Source organism: Pongo abelii, chromosome 17, assembly GCF_028885655.2.
Source record: "Pongo abelii isolate AG06213 chromosome 17, NHGRI_mPonAbe1-v2.0_pri, whole genome shotgun sequence".
NCBI lineage: Eukaryota > Metazoa > Chordata > Mammalia > Primates > Hominidae > Pongo > Pongo abelii.
Genome location: NC_072002.2, coordinates 81493939 through 81513424, shown reverse-complemented (window position 1 = coordinate 81513424; position 19486 = coordinate 81493939). Strand labels below are relative to the sequence as shown.

The window sequence follows — 19486 nt, the reverse complement described above, 5'->3', positions numbered from 1 at the left end:
AGTGACTTTTAATCTTCCAATAACAGACAATTCTTTTAATTTTTCTTTTTTTATTTTTATTTTTATTTTTTATTTTTATTTATTTATTTATTTATTATTATTATACTTTAGGTTTTAGGGTACATGTGCGCAATGTGCAGGTTAGTTACATATGTATACATGTGCCATGCTGGTGCGCTACACCCACTAACTCGTCATCTAGCATTAGGTATATCTCCCAATGCTATCCCTCCCTCCTCCCCCCACCCCACAACAGTCCCCAGAGTGTGATGTTCCCCTTCCTGTGTCCATGTGTTCTCATTGTTCAATTCCCACCTATGAGTGAGAATATGCGGTGTTTGGTTTTTTGTTCTTGCGATAGTTGTACTGAGAATGATGATTTCCAATTGCATCCATGTCCCTGCAAAGGACATGAACTCATCATTTTTTATGGCTGCATAGTATTCCATGGTGTATATGTAATTTTTCTATAATGTAAAAAGCACTAATACATAGTCAATCTCCAACTTCTGCTCTAAAAATGTAGTAAAATATTAGTACTTAAAAATTAACATTTATCCCCCTTAAAAAGTAAGATCTTTAATGCAGTCTTTGAAGTGACTGCCTCCTCCATGCTTCTAAAGGGACTAGGAATCCCTTTAAAGACTAATTTTATTATATGTGCTTCTTTTTTAGAATTCTAAGGCATTCCATTCTTTAAAATATTGCATGTTTGCTGATGCCGCTTGATATGAATAATGTCATATATTGACATAGATGAAAATGCAATTTCAAATAATAATTTAAAAATAATGTAGTTATATATCACTTTTATGCAAGTTACTCTTGAAAAATGAAAAAAAAGTCCAGCAATTTGTAGTTATATTTATGTATTTTAAATACATCTGCAATTATTTCTTCTCAGGACCAAATCAATTAGGTCATCTTTGACTACAAAATGTTTTTTATACTACATTCACTTACCAACTCTTTTCAATCTATATTTCCTTGCATTTCCAGGATGGCTAATGTAATGCAGGCTCAGACCCTCAAAATCAAACTACTGTTCTTGGAACTCAACTATTTGCATGCAGACTCTGCCACCTTTATTCCACATGTATTTTATTCAGTAACTTCAGGTATCAAGAATGTTAGAGTAAAATTGAAAGTTATTTCTGTCAAATTTAATTTAGTGTGGTTGAAGGTTACAATAAAAAAACATGAATATTGAAGAGACATGCATGTAAATAGAAATAATATTGGTGATAGACTTTCCTAAGATATATTTGAGAGATGATGATAGATGCTTAAATAGGAGATTAGAAAATATTTATATTTCAAAAAAAAAGGGAAAGAGAATATATATGGGGGCAGAGAGAGAGGAAGGAAGGAAGGAAGGAAGAAAGGAAGAAAAGAAAGAAAAAAGAGAAAGAAAAAAAGAAAAATTAAGAACAAGTAACTGGGAAAGGTAGGTATGGGATTCCCTACAGATCATAAATAAAGAATGCTATAATTGCAGCCCGGCACAGTGGTTGACACCTGAAATCCCAACACTTTGGGAGGCTGAGGCAGGTGGATCACGAGGTCAGGAGATCGAGACCATCCTAGCTAACACGGTGAAACCCCCATCTCTACTAAAAATACAAAAAATTAGCCAGGCGTGGTGGTGGGCGCCTGTAGTCCCAGCTACTCAGGAGGCTGAGGCAGGGGAATGGCGTGAACCCAGGAGGCAGAGATTGCAGTGAGCCGAGATCGCGCCACTGCACTCCAGCCTGGGTGACAGAATGAGACTCCGTCTCAAAAAAACAAACAAACAAACAAAAAAGAAAAACTATAATTGCAAGTTTCCTATATTAAGTATTTATCCAAAATACCTCAAATTTTGTTTTTAAAGGTTTATACCGCCTGACTGTCTCTGAATCTGCACCCACTGGGACTTCCATAGGAACAATCATGGCATATGATAATGACATAGGAGAGAATGCAGAAATGGATTACAGCATTGAGGAGGATGATTCACAAACATTTGACATTATTACTAATCGTGAAACTCAAGAAGGAATAGTTATATTAAAAAAGGTAGACATGTTAAAATTATTTGCCTTGTAGAATACCACAAAATTAAAACATATTTTGTGTAGCTGGTTAGTTTTTAACTCATTAAATAATTGAAATGAGAACTCGTAATTTATGTTTTATGGAGAAAAGGATTTTAGAGATCAGATAGTTATTACAGAGCATTTTGAATTATATGCAGAACATTTTTTTAATTCTAATAAAAAAACTTTTTGGAAAATATCTGAAATACTAGGAAATTAATTCTCAGTTTCATTAGATGTTTATGCTTTCAAAAGTATAACTTTATCTCCAAATTAAAATAGGTAAGTGACATTATACACACAGATTTGTTATGCCTGATTAACAATTATATCAGAGAGATCCATGTACATAAAAAGAAAAATCTAACTGAAAGGCCGCTGAGACTTAATTTAACAGGTAAAACTTTTTTTCTAAGTAGTATCTTGGGTTACTAAAGCCATTTCTTCTGTGTACACTGTGTTTCTTTGTAGAAAGTGGATTTTGAGTACCAGAACCACTATGGTATTAGAGCAAAAGTTAAAAACCATCATGTTGATGAACATCTCATGAAGTACCACACTGAACCTTCCACCACTTTCATTAAGATCCAGGTGGAAGATGTTGATGAGCCTCCTCTTTTCCTCCTTCCATATTATATATTTGAAATTTTTGAAGAAACCCCACAGGGATCATTTGTAGGCGTGGTGTCTGCCACAGACCCAGACAATAGGAAATCTCCTATCAGGTATGTTTGTAAAGTCAGTTTTGCATTAATAAATAAGTAAATATAAATTAGATTAAAAATAAAGTTGCATGCATTTTTTTTTTTTTTAATTGAGAGGGAGTCTCACTCTGTCTTCTAGGCTGGAGTACAGTGGTGCAATCTCGGCTCACTGCCACCTCTGCTTCCCAGGTTCAAGCGATTCTTCAGCCTCAGCCTACCTAGTAGCTGGGACTATAGGCATGCGCCAGCACGCCCGGCTAATTTTTGTATTTTTAGTGGAGACGCGGTTTCATCATATTGTCCAGGCTGGTCTCAAACTCCTGGCCTCGTGATCCACCCACCTCGGCCTCTCAAAATGCTGGCATTACAGGCTTGAGCCACCGCCCCTAGCCTCCATGCAAATTTAAACAACGTTATATCTGTATCTATATTTCTGTATGTCTTAATTAATTTGTAACAATTTAAACAAATAAAATAGGGAACCTCAATGTCGGTTAAGATGCAGTAAAATTGGTGATTTCAAACACGTGCAAGAAAGAGGCAATTACCAATTAAAATTCAGTGCATTATATTCCCTCTTAATTGGGGAAAGGAGATAAGAGAAAAAAATTGTTTTTTTAAAATCCCCAATTAGAGCTGAAACAAAGCTGATCAAAATGTGGCTTATTTAAGGCAGGGCACGGTGGCTCACACCTGTAATCCCAGCACTTTGGGAGGCCGAGTTGAGTGGATCACGAGGTCAGGAGATCGAGACCATCCTGGCTAACATGAGAAACCCCGTCTCTACTAAAAATACAAAACAAAATTAGCCGGGCGTGGTGGCGGGCGCCTGTAGTCCCAGCTACTCGGGAGGCTGAGGCAGGAGAATGGCGTGAACCCGGGAGGCAGAGCTTGCAGTGAGCCAAGATCGTGCCACTGCATTCCAGCCTGGGCGACAGAGCGAGACTCCGTCTCAACCACAACTAAAAAGTGGCTTATTTAAATACTATTTACTTGAAATGATATTCAAAAATTGAGAAAGCTTTTATAACAGTGGTCCTCAACCTTTCTACCACCAGGAACCAGTTCGGTGGAAGACATTTTTTCCAAGGTCGGGGGCGGGGGGGTGAAGGGAAATGGTTTCAGAATAAAACTGTTCTGCCTCAGATTATCTGGCATTAGATTCTCATAAGGAGCTCTCAACCTAGATCCTTCACATGCACAGTTCACAACAGGGTTCATGCTCCTATGACAATCTAATGCTGCCGCGGATATGAGAAGAGGCGGAGCTCAGACAGTAAGGCTGGCTTGCCTGCCCTCACCTACAAGCCATGGACAGGTAGCAGTTCATGGCCTGGGGGGTTCAGAACCTGTGTTTTACATGATACCACTTAAAGGAGTTCAAAGGGTTAGAAATCTATTCTTGTAGTACAATTAAACAAATATTTGCCATCTATTAATATAGTCTGTTATTTCCAGTTACTATGTTATAATTTATTTTCCTTTTGTTTTATTTTTTTGTTTGTTTGTTTGTTTCAGTAATTGAGGTATAGTCTGGTTGGGCATAAAAAACCAAAACTTATTACGTAATGTTTTCTCCAACACCTTTCCTTACTCACCTATTTTCCATAAACCTTCATGTATTAATTAAAATGCTGGCTACTGCTTGGCTCTGTGAAGGTCTTGAAGTAGCTCGATGAAAAAGGTCAATTTAATTTTTGATACCAAGAAATGTTCCCACTTTTCCATTATAATTCCAGTTCATAAAACGTTGCCTTCTGATACGCATATATAGTTGTTAATTAGTCATAGAGATTTTAGTGATTGTATAAGTGCATATCAATTATTTACTTTAAAAAATATATCTATATACCTATTCATTGTTCTTCAGGGAACACTAAATAATATGGAATGTTAAAAAATGCTTTGATGATTAAGATATTCAATATGTTATCATTTATAATAATAAAGTATTGAAAACTGTTAATTTTAGGAATACAAGTGAATAAATTATAATTCATGATGCTTGTGATGCATAGATAGTACCACTGCATACATTTTAAAGCTCAATAATACACAATGAAGAATTGCATGCTTACTACATGTGAAAATGCTACATATGTATGAAGAAAAACCTAAGATGCAACCAAATATTAAGAGGTTTTATATTTTATAGTATCACCATTGGTGTCTACTTACTTCTATCTGAAAATATTTTAGGTAATGACTTCCACCTTTATACTGGCAATTATTACTTTTTAAAATAACTTGTATCCATCAAAAAAACATGTTTTAATGATTTGACAGATGTCCTTTCATTTAAAAGTGGCTTTTAAATAATACTGCTTTTCATACATATGTTAGGATCACTGAGGATACAGTAGTTTTTGTTGTTGATATTGTTGATTTTTTTCCATATGATATAGCTTGATTTAACAAACATTCAAAATACATCATAAAAACAAAATCAGATGCTTACGAAAATATCCACTTCAGCACATTTCAGGAGGCTTCTTTTTGGTTTTCTTTATTTATCTCTTTTTTTCTTTGTAAGCAAAAGATCCCCAAAATGTTTGAACATAAAATGCAAAATGATTTCAATTTGAGTTTTAATTTGATAATATCTCTTCTTTAATACTCACTGCATGGTAAGAGCTATGAAAACCAGAAGAAATATTAGGATATTGTATTTTAGCCTTAGGGATGTTTCATTGTTGTGGGAGAAACACTAACACATATTAAACATAGTAAATTAGCCCCAATTCATTAAACTCATATTAGTTTTTCCTACTGAGTAAGAATCACCTGCTGTTTCTGTAAAGCATGGAAATTCCCAAACTCAGTTTCATCAAGTCTTGGCTGGGATAAATAAACTGGTTTAACAAAATATTCTTGCTGTAGTTGAGGTTATAAAAGCTTGAGGAGCAAGATCTACCTTTATGTGAATTATAATAACAAACCATATGTCAATTTAAAAAAAATGGGGCACAGAAATGATGGAAAAATTTAATATTTAGACTTGAAAGTGAGATGATAGAATTGTTTTAAGGAGCCTTGTATGGTAAAAATTAGAGGAATCCAAACAATCTGTAATAAAATTACTACCATAAAATTATTAAGAACTTCATAAGAAATTATTCTTAAAATTTTTATTTCATCACTAAGACTATGTATTATTTCAGAAGTCTAAATTTTTATGTCCCTCAAAATTTATATTTGAAATCTGAAACGCCAATGAAATGGTATCACAAGGTGGGTTCCATTTTGAAATTCTAAATCTCAATGAAATGGTATTAGGTGGGTACGAGAAGGTGGGTCTTATAAGGAATCAAGTCACACGGGTGGAGCCCTAATGAATGGGATTAGTGCCCTTAAAGGGGAACCCAGATAGCTCTCTCAAGCCTCTCTCTGGCTGTGAGGACACAGAAGTCAGCAGTATGCAACTGAAAGAGGGCTCTTGTCAGAAGCCAATCATGCTGGCATCATAATCTCATACTTCCAGCCTCTAGAAATATGACAAATAAATATCAGTTGTTTATAAGCTGCCCAGTCTATGGTAATTTTTAATAGCTGTCTGTGATGACTAAGACAATTGCCTTATTCTTTTGGACTTCAGATATAGAGATTACTCTTTTGGTATCAATGGGTATGGTTTACTTTTTGGACATTATTGAAGTTTCCTTTCAAATTAAGCCTAAAGTCAAACTTTGAAACATTTTGTAAGTATGAGAAAGATGGTATATTATTTCCTGTTAGAAAAAAAAAGAGCAAATAAAAAGCAAAGCAAGCAGGAAAAAAAGGAAATAAAAAGATTAGATCACAAGCAGTGAAACTGAAAGCAACGGAGTAATATAATGAAGCCAATAGCAGATTCTTTCAAAATATTGCTAAAGTTTATTAATCTCTATTGAGAAAGACCAAGGGGCAAACAGAGAGAGACAAAGAAGACAAAAATTATTATTATCAGAAGTGAAAAAGGGAGCACACATATTGATCCCACAGACATTAAAAAGATTATAGATCAAATCAATTGTCAAGTGTTTTGTCACAAAATTAGAAATAAATGTCAAGATGGAAGAAAAAAAAAAAAGATTATAGGGACTACTTCGAACAATTCTATGCCTATACATTTAGAGGAAGTTCTTGACAGAATCCACTAAATTTATATTAAAAGATAAATAACCTTAGCATACACACACACACACATATATATACATTTACAAACAACCATATATGTACAACCTCATAAATATGTATACATACACATGCATACACACAAGCATATATATACCACCAAAAAGTCAGTTAAAAAGCTTCATAAAAACTAAGAGCAGTTCCAGTAAAAATTGATGCCACTGATAAATTCTACCATATGTAACAAGCAAAGAAAACTACAGATCAATATCCCTCATGAACAAATATGAAAATTCTTTACAATAATAATCACTTGAGCTGTTTGTGAAAAGGAAAGTATATCCTTATCAACTGGAGTGCACCCAGGAATGCAAGGATATGTCTATATGTGAAAATATTTGCATATATACCACCATATTGACAGATTAAAAAAGAAAAGCCATATAACATCTCAATAGACAAAGAAAAAACATTTGACAATATTCAAAATTAACTTATTATAAAAGCTATCAGCACAATCAGCACAATATGAATAGAAGATTCTTAGATACAGAGTATCTACAAAAGAATGCAGCTAATGTTATACTTAATTATGAAATATTATGTGCTTTTTCCCTAAAATTGGAAACAAAGTAGGAATGTACTCTTTCACTAGTCCAAATCTATAATATTGGAAGTCCTGTCCATGCAGTAAGTGAGAAAAAGAAATAAAAACACACAAGCTGGAGAGAAATAATGTAGTTTTCTTTATTTGCAGGTGACTTGATTATTGCCTAGATAATTCCATGAAATTCACAAAAATGCCCAGTAATAAGTGAGTTTATCAAGGCAGAAAGATACAAGATTATTATAAATTAAACTTATATTGACCACAACACCTAGCAATCCCTCTTCCAAGCATTTACCCGGGAATAAAGGAAACTTTGTGTTTTGGGTTGAATTGTGTCCCAAAGAGACATGTTGAGTCCTAACATCCAGTACACACAAATGTGGCCTTGTTAAGAAATAGAGTAATTGTGGAGGTAAATAGTTAAGATAAGGTCATAAACTGAGCAGGTATGTTTTTAATTCAAAATGACTGGTGTCCTCATAAGAAGACAGACACTGGGAGAGGACCGCCATGTGACAACCGAAGCAGAGATCAGAGCGTTGCCTCTACAAGTGGAAGACTAGCAAGGACTGCCAGAAATCACTGGAAGCTAGAAACGGGAAGGAAGGATTCACCTCTACCGGCTTCAAAGGAAGCATGACCCTGTTGATACTTTGATTGTGATAAATATAATAGAGTTAATTTATTGTTTTCAGCCACCCAGTTTGTGGTGTTTTGTTGCAGCAGGCCTAGAAAATGTATTAACTTATTTTGACATGAAAACCTGTATGCAAGCATTTACGGCAGCTTTACACATGATCTCCAATAACTGGAATTGACTCAAATATCCTTCAATAGGTGAATGGATTAAAAAAAAAACAAACAAAAATAAACCCTGTGGTACCTAAACTAAAAAGATATGACAAAAGAAAGGAGGGTGATAAAATTGTTCTGTGTCACTATGTGAAGGCGGACACATGACTATTCATTTGTCCAAGTTCACAGAATTCTCCATGATATAGAGTAAAATACTAAATAGTGTAAACTCTGGAAAAAAATCAAACAGAACTTTCGAGATATTCCCAAAATTGAAGGCAAACTATTGCAAATGTAGTTTATTATATTATAGACAAATAACATAATCAAAACGAGAGGAATTAGGAAAATACAACCTAAGTAATTTTGGAAGAGAGTATTTCAATTCTAAATCTAGAGACAAAATAATGGCTATTCAGAAGAAATGTACTCTACATACTGAATATATTTTTTACATGGATACTATTTAGGGATTGCAGTGTTACTCTACATGTATATTGGGATTGAACACATAAGTAAATATGCTGTAGATAGTAAGACTAAGATGCATTATTGTCAAAAGAAATGATTACAAATAAAAAATGAGAAAGGTTACATGAAGGTGTCGCACTGGATTGAAATCTGAGGTATGATGCAGGAATGCCTTCTTAATATATATACAGACAGAAGGAATTATATGGAAATAAATATAGATGTGTTTGTACACATGGGTATACATACATATATTTCCTGTTGATGTCTGCTCAAAGGACCTAAAAACAATGAAACTCAAGAAGCAATGGGAACTCTTAATACCTAGATCTTGCTTTCTAATACTACTCTTCAATTAAAGATGCTGCAACTCATCTGATAACTGGAATGCAGAGCTGTTGTAAGGAAAAGACAAGATCATCCTGGAGCATCTTGTGGTTCCAGAAAGAAAGTATTCAAAAATGTTAACATTATTCATCTATGGATACTGAAAATTAGTGGATAAATGTTTGAGAAACCAGAACATTTTAAAATAGTTTCCTGAGATCCTTATGAATTACAAAAGAAAAAAATAGCAATTTTACCCCAGAGAAATGGGGTCGTCATCACCTAATCGAGTTCTCAATGTTAATATCACCATTCATGAGATACGATGAACATCATGTTCCCCTGATATGATAGCCTAAGAAAGTATATCATGTCTGTGTTATTCCTGCCAAAAATATGTAACCTTAGTCTAATCATGAGAAAGCATCAGACAAACCCAAATTGAGAGATGCTCTATAAAATAATTGACCAATACTCTTCAATAGCATCAGGGTCTTGAGAGACAAGAACATTGAGGAATTGTGGAGGAGACTAACGACACAAGAAAATGAAAGGCAATATTGGATTCTAGATTGGATTGTAAAAGAAAAAGAATATGAGTGAAAAAAAAACAGTGAAATCCAACTATAGTTTGTAGTTTGATTAATTACATTATAGCGATTAATTTATTTAAAAGATTAAAGTTTTATATAAGATTTTAACATTAGAAAAAGCCGAGTGACGAGCATGTAGAAATGCTGTGTGCTATTTTCGCAACATTTCTGTAAGTTCAAAATTATTTTAAAATACTTTTAATTGGATTAGTGGGAAAATTCCAAATTTTAAATTTTGCTGAGGTGATGATGGTACATATCTAAATAAGTCAACTGTTTACATATTTATGAATTTTCTGATGTTTGTCTCCCTAGTTTAAAAATGGGAAAAAATATATATGTATTTTTCATATATGTAAAATTTAACTAAAACTTACTTCAAAGCCAAACAAATTTTGTCCAGTGAAGGTGGAGTGGGGGGAAAGAAAATTTACATAACGAGAATTTGTGGTTCTAAAAGGGGTTAAGAAAAATGATACATATTACACATCACTGCTGATATCACATCCTAGAGGGGCTACTATATTTTTATTTCTGTTTTAATTAATTAATGGGACCTGAACCAATTTATTGTTTATGTGGCTCTTCTTCCTAAATTCTAACAGATGCGAATTAAACTATTAAAGACTATAACATCCTATCAAACTTTAAATGGGCTTTATGTGAAATGAAATTTTACAGAAATAGGATTAGATGTTTAATTCAAAATAACAACTGTTAAAACACTATATAATTTTGCCAACAAATCTATTAAGTGTGAAAGGCAACCACTTGGGGATATTTAGGGAAAATACTTATAAATATTTTAAATGGAGTACAGTTAAAACTGAACTCCTCTAAAGCTTAATTCTTCGTAATTTCTATTGAATCCTTATCTGAATACCAAGCTATAAAGTAGTATAATGTTTTTGGAAATACTTGAACTCAAAATTAAAATATTCTCATCTTTGCCATATAATTATGGTAAACTTCATTGATGTCTCATCAAAGTCTTCAGGAATATACATGCAATGAGAAGCCATTATTGAACCCTAGTTATTATTACTCTTTAATTTTTATTATTAATTGTTTCCACGTAGATAAGACATGCTGAGTATTTCAAAGTCTTCTTTCATTGTGAATGTGGAGATCATTTTTCAGTTTTTTTTTTTTTAATAGGAGAAATTTGTAACTTGGCTTTGTTCCATGCACAATCTAAAAGCACATTAGAACTACTATATTTTACTTTTGTTTTATATGTGTGTATATACATATGTGTGTATATACATACATATGTATTTATAATATTTATATTTATATAATAATATTTATAATATATATGTAATATATAATAAAACAGATACGTATCATATATTACATATATTATATATGCATAAAACATATATGTATTATATATTACATATATTCTATATGTAATATAGAATAAAGCATATATGTATTAAAAATTACATATATGTTATATATGTAATAAAATATGTAATGTGTTATAAAATGTAAAATATATGTCATACAAGGTATTATATATGTTTTACATTTTATATATATATGTACATATATAAATATATATATATAAAATCTTTTGGATTCCTGATTCCAGATTCCAGATTTCAGAAGTCTTTCAGGTTTCCCAAAAGAATTAAAATTCTATCTACTATATAGACTTTACTTTTTATCAAATTTACTTTTTAAACAAACAAAAACATTTGTTAAATATCAAGTCAAGTAGTTGTAGTGAAATGAACAGATTCGCAAGCAACACCTGTGACATAGGAAAGAGATCAATACTCGTCTAGGCTGAAGATATATTTTAATTTATTTGATAGGAAAAAAAAGATTCACAATCATTAATTTTAGATTTAGCATCCATCAATTTAAATCTAAAGTCATGTTACATTTTTTTTTCTATCTCCACTGAATTGAATGTTAAATACAGGAATATACTATTTTAAAAGTTGTTCGGTATTATATATTGGCTATGTTGAGCCATGCATTGAGAGCATGTAGAGCATGTAGAGCATGCATTGAATGTCTTATTGCTTAAAGAGTATTATCTAACACTGTTATGTAGATAGAATAAAAACATTAAGGTATGCTTTCCTTTTGGTTCAGGTATTCTATTACTAGGAGCAAAGTGTTCAATATCGATGATAATGGTACAATCACTACAACTAACTCACTGGATCGTGAAATCAGTGCTTGGTACAACCTAAGTATTACAGCCACAGAAAAATGTAAGTACTCATTTGAAATCCAATACAGTTGTTTGCCATATTTTGTAAATAATTACACAATTTCTACACATGGGGACGAAGCTACTTTAAAATGTTGTTGGAATTATTTAAATGACATTCAATGTAAATGTGTGTACTTGTGTATTTTATTAGTTTTTATTTATATGCTTACCACTAAATACCTTCTAAGCTGTTATTTTCTAATTATAACAGTAAATAATTTTTCATACAAGAATAAATTGAGGAAACAACAAAATACAAATGAAATTCACCTGAAATTCTGCTTGTTTATTTAGGTGGATGATTTCGTTTTCAGGTTGTAAATTATTCTGATTTACCACTTGGATATTGTCCTTAAAATTATGAATCCGTTATTCATACAATTATATTTATTAAAGCTTAAAGAAATAAATATAACACAATATAAAATATCAAAGTCATTTCTATTACTTAGTCAATAGATTTAGAATTGTAAAGTATTAAAATTACAAATATAAAATATTCTCAGATGCATCTTTTCTTATAGCTGATTTTACATAGAATTTTAATAATCGTGTTTCCTTTCTTCACTCTTTGTTGAGGCAGGGAGCATATATTTCTCTTTTCCTTACTTTGTTAGGCAGATGGCAGATGATATGGTGGAGTGGAAGGCATCTCCGCATATGTTTTGCGATACAATGAACAGTTCTATGGAAACACTGTAGGAGAGCTTGAATCTGGGTTTTCAAGGTTCCATTTAACTAAACCATAAAAGGAGGCAAGTGTTACAATGGAATAAATGCCCGCTGCAACAGAGGAAATGTCAAGGCTTCTCGTGTCAGAAAATGCAAAGATGTTTATTTTAAATGCAGCTTTTATTCATTGTATATTTCTGAGAACAATTTTTTTTTTCATTTTAAGGAAAAACTTGTTGGAACAAGCTTTATAAAAGCTTGGATAACAAGCTTGGATAATAAGCTTTCATTTCGGATAACAGATTTTCATTTTTTTTTTCTTTCTCTAACATTTTTAAAAATTCTACATCATTAAGCCCATTTTAGATCTATTTGGGGAAAATATGTGTAACTGCCATTTTTTTACTACTATGAAATCAATACTGAACCAAAAATAATTAGGCTTGACCATTTAAGCTTCAATAGCAATATAAACAAACCACCTACCGGTGTAAAACAGGGCATTACATAAAACTGTTTTAAAAATCATCTAGCTGCATTTGCTAACTACCTTGAAAAGCTTTCACCATAGCAATTATACTGATTATAGGAAAGAGATGTTCCATTTTAACATTTTTTTTCCAGCAAATGAAGTTCGTTGTGCTTAGTCTCTTTTCTGGAAAGCTTCCCAAATTAAGCACAATGCTATTTATCAGTATGCCAGCTAAGTGAATGAAACTACTAACTATTTTAAGGTGAAGCTGTGAAGTTTTATATACATTTTGTAGAGTAATACCAAAGGTTTAATTTGAACTTAATTTCAAGCAAAGTTTAGGAATACAAAGATAAAAACATTATTAATTTTTTATTAATTTTCTGTCAGTTTATTCACAACTGAATTACGTTATACAATTTAATTATTTAAGCAAAAAGATATTCTGTGATGATATATGTGCTAAAACCTAACAAATATGAACCTTAATTTTCTGGCTAATTTCTTCTTGAAATCTTTAGAAATATCTTTTCATTTTTAAATGTTCCATTAATTTATTTTCATCCTAAATGTCACACAATGGAGAAAAGTCTCAAAATGATAAATACTAATAGTTGCTGTATTTCTTAAAGGCATGGATGTGTGTGTGTGTGTGTGTGTGTGTGTGTAATAAATCCTAGAAATTTTAATTTTTAGTTAATTGAAAATTACAGTTTCTATCTTAATTGTAACTGTTACTGTTGGGAAAATACAATTATAAGCAAAATCTCATCCCAGCCTAGAAAACCTCTCCTCAAAGGTAGACCAGAGAGAAAAATTTTATTACTGGAAAGCATTAAAACACAATGTGATATGCATCATAGGAAATCTAAGAGATTGCCAAAATGAAAAGAAATCTCACCTTTTTATGTAGCCAAGCAGATGCAATCCATTATATACATGTTCTCAAGTTAAATGTTATCTAGATATTCAAGTATGAGGACTTAGCACTTATTTGTCACATAGAATTCATTCTATATTCACTGGGTAGTTGGAGTGACCGCCCGTATTTGCTAAGTGGTTTTATCCAAAGGACAACTTAACTTTTCATGTCTTTATGACAAGAGGTAGTTCCACAACTTAGAACAAGATCGTTGCTAAAATGAGTCTCCTATCCTTCCCCACATCTAGGATATAGGAATGCTGTATTCCTTGAAGATTACATTTCAAAGAGATGGTCACCATTACTTGAGAAATACAATCCTGGATCCTAAAGCTTCCAAGGAACTTATTGAACTTTTCAAAGATTTCCATACACTTCAAAGGGACAAAGAAAAAACTTACATACAAAGCTTTTTTTCCTCTTTCTCTCTCTCTTTCTGTGTTTGTGTATGTGTGTGTGTGTGTATGAATGCTCTGAGAAAAGGAAGGAAAGAAAAAATATTTTCCCTTGCTTTCAACAAGTACCAGGCCTCTGATTTTTAATTTGTTTTGTTCTTTCAAATTATCATTACAAATAGTACATATATTTTAAATAAAAACACTAAGACAAACTAAAGAATCCCACCCCATACCCTTTAATTGTATGCACCTTTCCCATAGTTTTTTTGTTTGTTTGTTTGTTTTTTGTTTTTTTTTGTTTTGTTTTTTTTTTTTTTAAGAGAAAGAGAGGCCCTGTATGATGACTTAAGCCTGTAATTCCAGCACTTTAGGAGGCCAAGGTGGGTGGATAACCTGAGGTCAGGAGTTCGCGACCACCGTGGCCAACATGGCAAAAGCCTGTCTCTACTAAAAATACAAAAATTAGCCAGTCCTGGTGGCATGTGCCTGTAGTTTCAGCTACTAGGGAGGCTGAGGCAGCAGAATCGCTTGAGCCTAGGAGGTGGAGGTTGCAGTGAGCTGGGATCCTGCCACTGCACTATAGCCTGAGAGAGAGAAAGATTAAAAACAATAAACCTATACAATATAATAGCTGCAACTTACTTTTTTCAGTTCACAAAATACATGTCTGGTTAGTAGATACAACAAAACAATAATATTTAACATTCATTGTTCAGTTATGTGCTAAGTACTCTTAATTGCCTTATGTATATTAACCAATTTATGTAATTGCTTCATGTAATTTATGTAATTGCTTTATGTACATGTTTAATCTTAACAACAACCCTATAAGGCAGGTACTACTATCACACCCATTTTTCAGAATGCCAACTGAGGCACTCTGGTTAAGTATTTTTCTCAAATTGAGAAACAAGTTTCAAACTCAAGTCATCCAGTTTTAGAGCTCACAATAAAAATGTGTTACATTGGCTCTTTTATCTGAGACAGGGTTTCACTCTGTAGCCCAAGCTGGAGTGCAGTAGCCCGATCACAGCTCACTGCTGCCACAACCTCCTGCTCAAGCGATTCTCCCACCTCAGCCTCCCAAGTAGCTGAGACTACAATGTACACTACCACACTCAGCTAATGTTTTGGATTTTTAGCAGAGACGAGGTCTCACTACATTGCTCAGGCTGGTCTCAAACTCCTGAGTTCAAGTTATCCTCTTGCCTTGGCTTCCAAAGCACTGGGATTTAGAGGTGTGAGTTACCATGCTTGGCCAGACTCACACATTTTTAATAAATCCACATAATATCATAGTTCAGTTGTAATTTATTCTCCCCAATTCTTTTTTGTTGTACATTTGAGTCGTTTATACAATTTGGATGTGATGCAAATAACTCTGGAATGTATTTAATTGGATCATTTACTCAAATACCGATACCTTAGACTGTAGCTTAAGTTTAACAGATTGAGTCACAGATATGTGTAGTTTAAATTTCATTATCCATTGCTAGAGTCGGTTTACATTGTTATTTTTCAGCACTCAGCTATCACTGGGTGCTGTTTTATCACATATGACACAAATGACATGTGCTAAACCATCATTCTTCTTACCTCTGGTTAGAGGCTGTGTGAACATTATGATAGCGCAGTGTGTCTCCACTGCAGGCCATTTGGCTCAACACTTCTGCCCCCAATTTCAACCATGGCACATTGACAATGTCTGAACACAGTCTGGATTGATACACTGGGGTGGGAGGGATGCTGCAGACATTCGGGGAATAGAAGTCAGGGATGCCGCTAAGCATCCTACAATGCACAGGAGAATCTCCCAAAACTAAGAATTATCCAGTCTAAAATATTAATAGTGACAGCAGTGAGAAAGTCTGCTATGAGATAAATCGAATTTTCTCTCCTTTGAATTCCTAGTTCATATTTTTTTCTGAAATGTCTTTTTTTATATCAATTTGAAGGATTTAAATGTTTTAACCACAATTTTCTCTCATTATGTTTTTTGGATTTCTTGGCTCACTTAGAAATTCTTGTCAATTCGATGTTTTTATAAAAACTTTATTTAGATTTTATTATAACTATTTTACTTTAAAATATATTTAGATTCTAATTATTTCTTTTTAAAAGCTACGCTCTAAATTTCAATGGTTCACAGAATCATTTTTTTGTTATAGCACTGCAGCTATAACCTTACACAAGTAATTTAACTGTAATTTTTGAAACTAAATGGTTTCTCAATTTTTTATCAGTAAAATTGGGGGGGATAATAATCCATATATTGATCAAGATTAAATAAGTTAATACAAAACTTTAAATGGTTCCTGGACTCTTGCAAGCTCTCCGTATACCCTTATTTTACTTTATCTTTTTACTACTTTTTCTCATCACTTATTACAGCCCATGGCAAGTACAATGCACCCAATAAATATTGCTTGGTTTGAATATATTGATCACAGAATTTTTTTCTAGGCTCTATTGTTGATAAATAGGTGAATCATATAGATATCCTGTCCTCAGATTGCTTTTTTCAAGTAAAATAAAAATATACCACATAGCCTCTAATGTAATTTTAATGATGTCTCTTCTAAAGACATATTAAAATATGTTAGATTTTTATGATATATTTTCAAATTGCAGACAATATAGAACAGATCTCTTCGATCCCAGTGTATGTGCAAGTTCTTAACATCAATGATCATGCTCCTGAGTTCTCTCAATACTATGAGACTTATGTTTGTGAAAATGCAGGCTCTGGTCAGGTAAGAACTCATTATAAATTACAGTCTAAACAATTTATCATTGTTTCATAATATGAAATTTCTTCATATATTATGCAATATTGTTATATAATAGATATCATTAACACCTTTAATATTCATATATTATAATTTATATAATTATTGTAATTCTATATTATATTATATTATATTCAATATATACAGCTTATATATATAAATTAAGCTTTATAATATATAATAATTTTTGTTATGCATTCATCTTATTTTAAAACATCAAAAAATTAATTTTATTCTATATTAATTACATGCTTTTATGTTGTGAGCTTAGTATAATAATATTTTATTTTAAATTTTAAAAACACGCAAATTTCAAGTTTTCTACTTTCAAATTCCTCAAATGTTTTAAAAAATCTCCTAACGATAGTGATTCAGTAGTTTACTTTTATATTATATTCATTATTCAGTAGTTCATTTATACTTTGCCAATACAATTAAGAAAAAAATTAATTCTATAGATTAAATAGTCACATTTAAGTTTCTTTTTTTTTATATTCATCATGCAGGTACAGGTAAAATGAGATATAAGCATAAACATATGGAGGGAAAATACGCCAGAATGTTTTTTCGTAGTGTTTAATCGCTATGCCAGGTATAGCAACACAAATAAAACTGAGTTTTGTACAAATTACTAGATATGTAAACACTTACGAGAACATATTCATTTTGAAATACATTATCATTACCTCACAATTTATTTCACACACTTTCTTATCTGCTGCTCACTTTTTTATTTGTAAAATGTGAAACTTAAATTAGAATGTTATTTGTGTACTTCTAAGTTCCAGTACATAATAAACTAACATAATTATGAGGTTTCTTAGAGAACATAGAAGACTATTAAATACCATAGACTGTTTATCTTTAAAAAATGTCCACTAATGTTCGAAAATTTTAGTCTAGTGTTCATGATACTAAATAGGTATACAGACACTATCAACTCAATTATTCTAAGTAGCTTTGAATTTATCAACAAATCTAGTCAGGGACCATTTGGATTTTACAAAAGCAGAAATTATATTTCTCTTTCAATAAATGTTAGTAGCCAAAGTTATATTTGATCTTCAATTTCCTACTATGTTGAGGAATAGGCATATCTTAAGAAATAGGTACATCTTAACTGTTACTGATTGTTAAACTGCAACATAGTGAAAATTGTAAATATTTCTTGAAATGACTGTGAATTTCATTAAACTATGTGTATTTTTGAATGTGATTTCACTGGAAATAATGATCAAATCTTGCCTATAAATATTTTCCAAAATGTTTTTGAAAACAGTAATAGAACTGTTATAAATATACAAGTGACTTTAAAAATTTAAAGCACTCATTTCTAATGGGTTAGAACCCAAGGATTTGGGGAAAGTAAAAGGTGGATATAACAATTTCAAAGGCTTTCTGTTGTGTTGCACTTTCCCTAGAACCAAAATTGAACTATTTTAGAAATGTATAGACATACAGCATAGGGTAAAAGAGATCACAAAAACAGAATGAACATGAACTTGGACCCATGGCTTCTGCAGAAATTCAGCTTAGAGATTTTTCTTCAAACCTGGCACTATAAGTAGATTATATATTTAGAAATTGGACATATCTAATGTTCTCAAGAATTTCAAACACATCTGGTTACTTAGACACATTGACAAATAGAACAAGCAACTTTTAAATAATAACATGTAAATCTAATAAATGATACTTTAAATGTGGCACACCAGTTTTCTTAAAATACAAATAATTTTTGAAATGATGAATTTTATAATTTTCTAATAAATAGATATTAAATTTACATATTAGATGTAACATATTTCTAGAATTATTATATATAAAATTATGGTTTATATTTATTATGATTATATTTCATATTTCGAGTACTAGCATAGTAAATTATTTCATTCATTTCATGTACATATGAAGTGTACATATGAATGTATTTAGATTATCCATTTATTAGATAGCCTGTTTTAAGCTTAAAAAAATAGGTTTAATTTACTGCATCTTCTATACACCTATTTCTGTAAATGTCCCATGTGGTAAGTATGTTAATTGAACAAAGTTCTGTTTTATATGTATATATATATTGAGATGGAGCTTTGCTCTCGTTGCCCAGGCTGGAGTGAAGTGGTGTGATCTTGGCTCACTGCTACCTCCCTGTCTCGGGTTCAAGCGATTGGTTCTCCTGTCTCAGCCTCCCGAGTAGCTGAGATTACAGGCGCACATCACCACACCCGGCTAAATTTTTTTTTGTATTTTTAGTAGAGATGGGTTTTTGCCATTTTGGGCAGGCTGCTCTCAAACTCCTGACCTCGTGA

At 32.1% G+C, this 19486-nt stretch overlaps 1 protein-coding gene across 4 annotated transcripts in view; it reads left to right on the top strand.

Moving 5' to 3' along the window:
- Positions 1-19486, top strand: part of CDH19 (cadherin 19) — a 104399-nt gene that overhangs the window by 58342 nt on the left and 26571 nt on the right. For all 4 annotated transcript variants that reach the window (XM_024235962.3, XM_054538057.2, XM_054538058.2 and 1 more), the window contains exons 6-9: positions 1874-2058; positions 2550-2803; positions 11801-11922; positions 17020-17141. In XM_024235962.3, the coding sequence (XP_024091730.1) occupies positions 1874-2058; positions 2550-2803; positions 11801-11922; positions 17020-17141 (683 nt within the window). The remainder of the gene's footprint in view (positions 1-1873; positions 2059-2549; positions 2804-11800; positions 11923-17019; positions 17142-19486) is intronic.